This window comes from Nerophis ophidion, linkage group LG05, assembly GCF_033978795.1.
Source record: "Nerophis ophidion isolate RoL-2023_Sa linkage group LG05, RoL_Noph_v1.0, whole genome shotgun sequence".
Classification (NCBI taxonomy): Eukaryota; Metazoa; Chordata; class Actinopteri; order Syngnathiformes; family Syngnathidae; genus Nerophis; species Nerophis ophidion.
The window spans coordinates 9,327,007-9,338,647 of NC_084615.1; the positions used below are offsets into that span (position 1 = coordinate 9,327,007).

At 41.8% G+C, this 11,641-nt stretch overlaps 1 protein-coding gene across 3 annotated transcripts in view; it reads left to right on the forward strand.

The window, feature by feature from the left end:
• The window catches only part of LOC133552604 (amyloid beta precursor protein binding family B member 2), a 179,389-nt gene extending 172,149 nt beyond the window's left edge, over positions 1-7,240 (forward strand). For all 3 annotated transcript variants that reach the window (XM_061899890.1, XM_061899891.1, XM_061899892.1), the window contains one exon: positions 3,513-7,240. In XM_061899890.1, coding sequence (XP_061755874.1) covers positions 3,513-3,689 — 177 coding nt within the window. In that variant the 3' untranslated portion in view covers positions 3,690-7,240. The remainder of the gene's footprint in view (positions 1-3,512) is intronic.
• Positions 7,241-11,641: the final 4,401 nt, after the last annotated feature.

An 11,641-nucleotide genomic window follows, 5' to 3' on the forward strand; every position in this document is an offset into this window, starting at 1 on the left:
ATATTGTGTCTTTTTGTCTTATTGTCGTCACAATACAACATCGTTTCTTATTGTCGTCACAATACAACATCATATCTTATTGTCGTCACAATACGACATTGTGTCTTATTGTCGTCACAATACAATATTGTGTCTTATTGTCGTCACAATACAACATTGTGTCTTATTGTCTTATTGTCGTCACAATACAACATCGTGTCTTATTGTCTTATTGTCGTCACAATACAACATCGTGTCTTATTGTCTTATTGTCGTCACAATACAACATCGTGTCTTATTGTCGTCACAATACAACATCGTGTCTTATTGTCGTCAAAATACAACATTGTGTCTTATTGCCTTATTGTCGTCACAATACAACATCGTGTCTTATTGTGTTATTGTCGTCACAATACAACATCGTGTCTTATTGTCGTCACAATACAATATTGTGTCTTTTTGTCTTATTGTCGTCACAATACAACATCATGTCTTATTGTCGTCACAATACAACATCGTGTCTTATTGTTATCACAATACAATATTGTGTCTTATTGTCGTCACAATACAACATCGTGTCTTATTGTCGTCACAATACAACATCGTGTCTTATTGTCGTCACAATACAACATTGTGTCTTATTGCCTTATTGTCGTCACAATACAACATTGTGTCTTATTGTCTTATTGTCGTCAAAATACAACATTGTGTCTTATTGCCTTATTGTCGTCACAATACAACATTGTGTCTTATTGTGTTATTGTCATCACAATACAACATTGTGTCTTATTGTCGTCACAATACAATATTGTGTCTTTTTGTTTTATTGTCGTCACAATACAACATCTTATCTTATTGTCGTCACAATACAATATCGTGTCTTATTGTCATCACAATACAATATTGTGTCTTATTGTCTTATTGTCGTCACAATACAACATCGTGTCTTATTGTCTTATTGTCGTCACAATACAACATCGTGTCTTATCGTCGTCACAATACAACATCGTGTCTTATTGTCGTCACAATACAACATTGTGTCTTATTGTCGTCACAATACAATATTGTGTCTTTTTGTCTTATTGTCGTCACAATACAACATCTTGTCTTATTGTCGTCACAATACAATATCGTGTCTTATTGTCATCACAATACAATATTGTGTCTTATTGTCGTCACAATACAACATCGTGTCTTATTGTCTTATTGTCGTCACAATACAACATCGTGTCTTATCGTCGTCACAATACAACATCGTGTCTTATCGTCGTCACAATACAACATCGTGTCTTATTGTCCTCACAATACAACATCGTGTCTTATTGTCGTCACAATACAACATCGTGTCTTATTGTCGTCACAATACAACATCGTGTCTTATTGTCGTCACAATACAACATCCTGTCTTATTGTCGTCAAAATACAACATTGTGTCTTATTGCCTTATTGTCGTCACAATACAACATCGTGTCTTATTGTCTTATTGTCGTCACAATACAACATCGTGTCTTATTGTCGTCACAATACAACATCCTGTCTTATTGTCGTCAAAATACAACATTGTGTCTTATTGCCTTATTGTCGTCACAATACAACATCGTGTCTTATTGTCTTATTGTCGTCACAATACAACATTGTGTCTTATTGTCATCACAATACAACAACGTGCTGAACTATATTCACTTGTACTGTGACTCACTAAAGTCGCCTCACATTTCACCAAGTCGCACCTGAAAGGACAAATTCCGGTCTACCTGTCGACATAAAGTTGTTGTTGTTTTATGTTTTATGCCCTTTTTTTCAAAACACAGTTTCAAAGTATGATGGAATGGATTAAGCTAGGAAATCAAACAAGGTACTAATATGATCCACTTCAAGAAACCCTTCAAACTTAAAGTGTTTACAAAGTACAAAGAAGAAGATAAACATTCTGAATTCATTTCATCCATCCATTCATTTTCAAAGAAATCCCAAACACAAGCGAATGCAAACATACTTGGTCAACAGCCATACATGTCACACTGAGGGTGGCCGTGTAAACAACTTTAACACTGTTACAAATATGCGCCACACTGTGAACCCACACCAAACAAGAATGACAAACACATTCTGGGAGAACATCCACACCGTAACACAACATAAACACAACAGAACAAATACCCAGAACCCTATGCAGCACTAACTCTTCAGGGACGCTAAAATATACACCCCCCCCACCATACTTGGTCAACATACTTGGTCAACAGCCATACAGGTCACACTGAGGGTGGCCGTGTAAACAACTTTAACACTGTTACAAATATGCGCCCCACTGTGAACCCACACCAAACAAGAATGACAAACACATTTTGGGAGAACATCCGCACCGTAACACAACATAAACACAACAGAACAAATACCCAGAACCCTTTGCAGCACTAACTCTTCCGGGACGCTAAAATATACACCCCCCCCCCCCCAATACTTGGTCAACATACTTGGTCAACAGCCATACAGGTCACACTGAGGGTGGCCGTATAAACAACTTTAACACTGTTACAAATATGCGCCGCACTGTGAACCCACACAAAACAAGAATGACAAACACATTTTGGGAGAACATCCGCACCGTAACACAACATAAACGCAACAGAACAAATACCCAGAACCCTTTGCAGCACTAACTCTTTCGGGACGCTAAAATATACACCCCCCCCCCATACTTGGTCAACATCCATACATGTCACACTGAGGGTGGCCGTGTAAACAACTTTAACACTGTTACAAATATGCGCCACACTGTGAACCCACACCAAACAAGAATGACAAACACATTTTGGGAGAACATCCGCACCGTAACACAACATAAACACAACAGAACAAATACCCAGAACCCTTTGCAGCACTAACTCTTCCGGGACACAAAAATATGATGCACCCCCCCCATACTTGGTCAACAGCCATACAGGTCACAATGAGGGTGGCCGTATAAACAACATTAACACTGTTACAAATATGCGCCGCACTGTGAACCCACGCCAAACAAGTGAAGTAAATTGTGAAGTGAATTATATTTATATAGCGCTTTTTCTCAAAGTGCTTTACACAGTGAAACCCAGTATCTAATTTTTACATTTAAACCAGTGTGGGTGGCACTGGGAGCAGGTGGGTAAAGTGTCTTGCCCAAGGACACAACGGCAGTGACTAGGATGGCAGAAGCGGGGATCGAACCTGCAACCCTCAAGTTGCTGGCACGGCCGCTCTACCAACCGAGCTATACCGCCCCGACAAGAATGACAAAACACATTTTGGGAGAACATACGCACCGTAACACAACATAAACACAACAGAACAAATACCCAGAACCCTTTGTAGAACTAACTCTTCCGGGCCCCTGCACTAGTAATACTTGTACCACAAGTATAGAATCACTGACCTTTGACCTTTCCCTTCCCTTTTTTGTTTATTTTTCCGATTCCTTTCACTTCCTGTAGAGATCCAATCTTGAGATGCTAACCAATCATGTGAGCTCCTCATTTCGATGTCTCTTCCAGCTGCGGTACCAGAAGTGTCTGGTGGCGCGGCCGCCCTCGCAGCGCGCCGGCACCTCCTCCCCTCCCGCCGCCGACCCCGTGACCCGGCGGGTGAGCAGCAGCGTGAAGCGCGGCGTGCAGTCTCTCATAGACACTCTGAAAGCCAAGAAGCAGCCGTCGGAACTCCCCCAGCAGTGACCCGGCCGACACCCGCACCAGCCAGCACAGCACCTGCGTCGCCATGGTAACCAGTGATGTACATACATGTTAGCTGAAGGAGGAAGTGTTTTTAATGCAGAGGAACACTTATTGGGACTGGGACGGCGCTCCACTGTCTCCGAAATGGCCACAATCAGATGGAAGCTTCGGAATTTGCTGCGTTTAAGAGGAAAGGATCCTGGATGGAAGCCATGGTGACAATAATCCAACACTAAAAGAATGGCAGAAGTTATGTAGATAGAAGAGTGTGATGGCGTTTTGATCCTGCATGTAATCTTGGCGGCTGTCCAGAATGACGTATTAGCAGAGGTGGGTAGTAACGCGCTACATTTACTCCGTCACACTTACTTGACTAACTTTTGGGATAAATTGTACTTCTAAGAGTAGTTTTAATGCAACATATTTTTACTTTTACTTTAATATATTTTTTTCGAGAAGAAACGCTACTTTTACTCCACTCCATTTATCTACATTCAGGTCGGTACTCACAAGAGAGTATTAGCGATCTGTTAATGCACGCTTTGTTTGTTTTGTTTGTCAGACAGACCTTCAAAGTAGGATCTATCACATGCCTGCGTTTCACCAATCAAATGCAGTCACTGGTGACGTTTGACTCCGTTTCACCAATCAAATGCAGTCACTGGTGACGTTTGACTCCGTTTCACCAATCAAAGGCAGTCACTGGTGACGTTTGACTCCGTTTCACCAATCAAATGCAGTCACTGGTGACGTTTGACTCAGTTTCACCAATCAAATGCAGTCACTGGTGACGTTTGACTCCGTTTCACCAATCAAAAGCAGTCACTGGTGACGTTTGACTCCGTTTCACCAATCAAAAGCAGTCACTGGTGACGTTTGACTCCGTTTCACCTATCAAATGCAGTCACTGGTGACATTTGACTCTGTTTCACCAATCAAATGCAGTCACTGGTGACGTTTGACTCCGTTTCACCAATCAAATGCAGTCACTGGTGACGTTTGACTCCGTTTCACCAATCAAATGCAGTCACTGGTGACGTTTGACTCCGTTTCCCCAATCAAATGCAGTCAGTGGTGACGTTTGACTCTGTTTCACCAATCAACTGCAGTCACTGGTGACGTTTAACTCCGTTTCACCAATCAAATACAGTCACTGGTGACGTTTGACTCCGTTTCACCAATCAAATGCAGTCACTGGTGACGTTTGACTCCGTTTCACCAATCAAATGCAGTCACTGGTGACGTTTGACTCCGTTTCACCAATCAAATGCAGTCAGTGGTGACGTTTGACTCCGTTTCACCAATCAAATGCAGTCACTGGTGACGTTTGACTCCGTTTCACCAATCAAATGCAGTCACTGGTGACGTTTGACTCCGTTTCACCAATCAAATGCAGTCACTGGTGACGTTTGACTCCGTTTCACCAATCAAATGCAGTCACTGGTGACGTTTGACTCCGTTTCACCAATCAAATGCAGTCAGTGGTGACGTTTGACTCCGTTTCACCAATCAACTGCAGTCACTGGTGACGTTTAACTCCGTTTCACCAATCAAATACAGTCACTGGTGACATTTGACTCCGTTTCACCAATCAAATACAGTCACTGGTGACGTTTGACTCCGTTTCACCAATCAAATGCAGTCACTGGTGACGTTTGACTCTGTTTCACCAATCAAATACAGTCAATGGTGACGTTTGACTCCGTTTCACCAACCAAATGCAGTCGCTGGTGACGATTGCCTCCGTTTCACCAATCAAATGCAGTCACTGGTGACGTTTGACTCCGTTTCACCAATCAAATGCAGTCACTGGTGACGTTTTTTAATTCAATTGAATTATATTTATATAGCGCTTTTCTCAAGTGACTTAAAGCGCTTTACATGGGACGGCGTGGCGCAGTGGGAGAGTGGCCGTGCGCGACCCGAGGGTCACTGGTTCAAATCCCACCTAGAACCAACCTCGTCACGTCCGTTGTGTCCTGAGCAAGACACTTCACCCTTGCTCCTGATGGGTGCTGGTTGGCGCCTTGGATGGCAGCTCCCTCCATCAGTGTGTGAATGTGTGTGTGAATGGGTAAATGTGGAAGTAGTGTCAAAGCGCTTTGAGTACCTTGAAGGTAGAAAAGCGCTATACAAGTACAACCCATTTATCATTTATTTACATAGTGACACCCAATATCTAAGTTACATTTAAACCAGTGTGGGTGGCACTGGGAGCAGGTGGGTAAAGTGTCTTGCCCAAGGACAGAACGGCAATAACTAGGATGGCACAAGCGGGAATCCAACCTGCAACCCTCAAGTTGCTGGCACGGCCACTCTACCAACCGAGCTATGCCGCCCCACGTTTGACTCCGTTTCACCAATCAAATGCAGTCACTGGTGACGTTTGACTCCGTTTCACCAATCAAATGCAGTCACTGGTGACGTTTTTTAATTGAATTGAATTATATTTATATAGCGCTTTTCTCAAGTGACTCAAAGCGCTGTACATAGTGACACCCAATATCTAAGTTACATTTAAACCAGTGTGGGTGGTAAAGTGTCTTGCCCAAGGACACAACGGCAGTAACTAAGATGGCACAAGCGGGAATCGAACCTGCAACCCTCAAGTTGCTGGCACGGCCACTCTACCAACCGAGCTATGCCGCCCCACGTTTGACTCCGTTTCACCAATCAAATGCAGTCACTGGTGACGTTTGACTCCGTTTCACCAATCAAACACATGATTAACTGTACACTATTTTTTTATATATATATAAACCTTTATTTATAAATTTACACATTTACAAACAGTTGAAAATAGTAATCAAAGTAAGTACAAAAAAGGATAAAAACCGTACTAAACAGCGACAAGGGGTTGTAAATTCAAAGTAACTAAAAAAGAATGCAAAAAATATATATAAAATAAACAAAGTGCAAAGCTGTAGGTTCACTCAATCTCAGTAAATAACTTCAATTTGGAACACAGCATCATCGTTTTCACAGCTTTGTGCTTGTTACAAGTAGAGTGTTTTAATGTAGAGTTCTAAATCTTTTTAAAAGGCACAAAAAACAGGTCGGGTATTGAGAAACTTACATTTATGAATATAAAACTTAGCCAATAGTATCATGACCATGCAAAGGTAAAATTCATTTTCAATTTTTTTTTTTTCAATACAGTGTAAAATCAAATATATATTATTTAATATATATTATTGTTTTAGTTGCTTAAGAGATATTCCTGGCTCTGAATTTGTTCATTGCTATTTTTATGTTTTTGTGCATTACTTGTTGCCGTCATCATTAAAGGAACAGGTTACTCATCAGTTACTCAGTACTTGAGTAGTTTTTTCACAACATACTTTTTACTTTTACTCAAGTAAATATTTGGGTGACTACTCCTTACTTTTACTTGAGTAATACATCTCTAAAGTAACAGTACTCTTACTTGAGTACAATTTCTGGCTACTCTACCCACCTCTGCGTATTAACGAGAAGAGAAGTACAGCACAAGTCGCCACTCGACCGTAAATCAATCCACATCGGCACAAAAATAAAATATAATAATCATCGTCGACTCACTCAAGTGAAAAATGTTCCATGTGTTTTATAGGACTTCCTTTCTTTTGCTTTGGTACGTGGTCTCGTGGCTACAAGTCGACACGTCACTCTGTCCTCAGGAATCTTTGTGCACACATTTATACGTCGTCAACAGAGGTCAGATGTGAAGAAGTCAACTGCCTGCTCGGTTCCGCTTTGGTCAGAGAGTCCAAAAGTGTGATGTCACCGCTCTTAAAGGGCCAGTGTTGTGCCAAATTCTGTATCCCTGAAATATTATGTATGCCCTGCCAGGAGCTCTGGGCCTTGTTCAGACATACCATATTTTCTTGAATTGCCGCCGGGTATATAGTATGAGCCTGCCTAGAGTTACTGCCGGGTCAAACTCGTTTTGCAAAATAATTAGCATATGTCTAGAATATCCTCCGGGTCAAACTCGTCACGTCACGAGTGACACTTCACCTGTCATCATTTTAAAATGGAGGAGGCTGATTTCAATCATTTGAAATCGCATAAAGGGAAGAAGATTAAGAGCTATTCAGTAGGATTTAAGGTCCAAGCTATTGAGTATGTTAAAAAGAACAGTAAGCAGCTATGTTTTATTAATATACCGTAGCTGTGTGTGTCAAATATGAGTCATTAAATGGCTCCCGCCTCCTGGTGGTAGAGGGCGCTAGTGATCCTTCTTGCGACTACTCGGCTGCAGAAGAAGTGACAACAAGCACCAAGAGTGAGCAGCGATCCTTTATTTTTTCCTCTCGCTTGCACTTTTAACATGGAGGATTACATATCTAAAATAAAACAGTTTTCTGTCCCGTCTTCTGCAGCCGAGTAGTCACAAGAAGGATCACTAGCGCCCTCTACCACCAGGAGGTAGGAGTCATTTAATGAGTCATATTTGACACACGCAGCTACGGTATATTAATAAAACATAGCTGCTTACTGTTCTTTTTAGCATATTCAATCGCTTGGACCTTAAATCCTACTGAATAGCTCTTAATCTTCTTCCCTTTATGCGATTTCAAATTGTTGAAATCAGCCTCCTCCATTTTGGAAATGATGACAGGTGAAGTGTCACTCGTGACGTGACGAGTTTGACCCGGTGGAAATTCTAGACATGCGCAAATGAAAATAATATTTTGTGAAACAAGTTTGACCCAGCGTTAATCCTGAGCCGGCGGTAATGCTAAGCATGCGCTAATTATTTTGCGAAACAAGTTTGACCCGGCAGTAATTCTAGGCAGGCGCATACTATATACCCGGCGGCAATTCAAGGAAATACGGTATCTACAGAATAAAACATGTTAGGGCAGGGGTCGGCAACCCAAAACTTTGGAAGAGCCATATTGGATCAAAACTACAAAAAAAAAAAACAGATCTGTCTGGAGCCGCGAAAAATTAAAAGCTTTATATTGAAGTCAACACATGATGTGAGTGTCTATATTAGCTTTATTACCCTTTATGTTCAAATTTTGCTGTTTTGTTACATTTTTGTTGCGTTTGGCTTGATTGTAAATAATTTGATCGAAAGGGGGTCAATATTTAGTGTTTTATCGTTCGTAGTTAATATTGTAAATCCCACATCCTTTATTTTCATGTACATTCTGGGTGTCTCATTCAGTAAAAAATGAAAAATTCCCTTCCGTTTTTTAAGGCTGTATGTCATAACGTTTTTAGAATTCAGTCAGACATTATTGTGAGGTTTTGTATTGGTGTTCCTAAAAATAGATAAGCCGCCCCTCAGGCACATTTTTTTCTCTGTATTTGGCCCCCCGAGTCAAAATAATTGCCCAGGCCTGTCTTATCCAATAAAGAAGCTTGAATACAAGTACAACACGTAGGGGTGTAACGGTACACAAACATTCCGGGTCGGTACGTACATCGGTTTAGAGGTCACGGTTTGCTTCATTTTCGGTACAGTAAGAAAACAACAAAATATACATTTTTGGGTTATTTATTTACCAAATTTGTAAACAATAGCTTTATCCTTTTAACATTGGGAACACTCTAATAATTCTGCCCACGTTAATCCACATTAAACTGCCTCAAGTTGTTGCTCAAATTCAATAAAATGACACAACTTTTCTTCTACATATAAAAAGTGCAACATGAAACAGTTTCAAGTCAACTCATCATGCTTAATTTATTACAGCATTTGGGAAGCCTGTAGTTGATTTTTATTATGTAAACGTTATACTTTTATCAACATGTGATAGCAGGGACCTTGACATTCAAAACTAAGCTGCTACATTACTAATGGTTAATGTAACTATAGCTGAAAAAATAGTACAATAGCAATAGGAGAGACTATTCATCCCTGAACACCATGGAGTTCATGTAGGCTTTAGGATGCACTTACATTATTATCAATCAATCAATGTTTACTTATATAGCCCTAAATCACTAGTGTCTCAAAGGGCTGCACAAACCACTACGACATCCTCGGTAGGCCCACATAAGGGCAAGGAAAACTCACACCCAGTGTGACGTCGGTGACAATGATGACTATGAGAACCTTGGAGAGGACCACATATGTGGGCAACCCCCCACCCCCTCTAGGGGACCGAAAGCAAAGGATGTCGAGCGGGTCCATTATATCACTAGCGTACACACACACACCACAAAATTGAGCTAACGTTACGCTAACAGTTAATTAGCCTTCACCTCAAGCCAAGACTGCGAGCGAGCTGAGCTGCAGTTTGTTTCTAGAATGTCATCTCGAACGTTGGCTAAGAGGTGTTTATTATAATTTGGGGAGAGTCCGCTGCTCACCTGCTAAACACCTATCTGCTCAACGCTGAAGCGCTGACTAGCTGCGCTCTAAATACGCACTGCTGATTGGCTGTTACTGCTATATACAGTATGTAACCAATCAGATGGTTGTGTGGGCGGGACAATGCTAGGTGCTGTGTAGGAGACAGAGGCAGCTTGTTAAGACTTTAGCTTAGGCAGCTTCTTCAAATGTTCGTGTGGAAACTCGTTCAGGTCAACTCCGGACCGAACCGGAACCAGAACCCCCGTACCGAAATGGTTCAATACAAATACACGTACCGTTACACCCCTAACAACACGTCATTTACGGATGCTCAAAAGCATGTATTGGGGTAGGAATGTCGCATTTTACACCAACAACAGTTTTAATTAAAGCTGCAAGCAGTGATGGAGAGGACTGCTTTGGCTGCTGCCCCCGTGACCCAAACCTGGATAAGCGAAAATGGATGGATAGTAGCTACTATTAGCAAACAGATAAGACTTACCAACTCGACGTAATATCTTAACATCGACACACTCTCTCATCACAACTCGGCCCTGATGGTCGGCACCTATAAGTTTACAATTAGTTGTAAAATGTTGGACGGTTGTTTTTACGACATGCAGGCAAACGACAACTTTAAAACATACCGGCTTAGCTACGGCACCTGGCAGCCATCTTGGTATGGACGATCACATCCCCTCCCTCACGAATGTTGGTGCGTGCGCACCAGCAGCTGACGCTACGGAAAAAAAAGAAGAAAAAAAACATCTCCCTCACTGTGTCTGCGCACGGCGGCCATCTTTGAAATGGTTTTCAGCGCAGCGGTTCTTTGAAGGCTGATCAAATCAAAACCGTAGCAGTAATTAAAACACTTTCATCAATTTTTAATCAGAAGGGTTCAATCTCTCTCCTGTGGTAGTTTGAAGCCGACACGACAAACGCGCTCAGAGGAGATAATGTTTGAAAGAAGGTGACCGGTTTTTACAAAACTTTTGTTTTGAAGGGGGAATTGCAAACTTCCTGTTTATTTTTGCTGGAGGTTGTCAATATAACAATAATGGATTAGATTTATATCGCGCTTTTCTATTGTTAGATACTCAAAGCGCTCACAGAGAAGTGGGAACCCATCATTCATTCACACCTGGTGGTGGTAAGCTACATCTGTAGCCACAGCTGCCCTGGTGTAGACTGACGGAAGCGTGGCTGCCAGTTTGCGCCTACGGCCCCTCCGACCACCACCAATCATTCATTCATCATTCATTCACCTGTGTGAGCGGCACCGGGGGCAAAGGGTGAAGTGTCCTGCCCAAGGACACAACGGCAGCGATTTGGATGTTAATAGGTGGGAAGCGAACCTGCAACCCTCAGGTTTCTGGCACGGCCGCTCTACCCACTACGCCATGCCGCCCCTGATATATGTAGGTCTAAGTGAGACCTACATAGAGGTTTTTGTTTTATGTATCTACAACATTCCTACTGGAAGTTAGAGGCCGTTTTGTCTGTGTTTTCTTCCTAGGAGCAGTTTTGTCTGTGTTTTATTCCTAGCGGGTGCAATAGTGCAATTTTGAGTTTTGGGGTTGGGTTTTTTGATTAGATCACAATTTTCGCTAGTCCTGATGTGTGTATCCAGTTTGGTGAGTTTTGAAGCATTTTAAGGGGG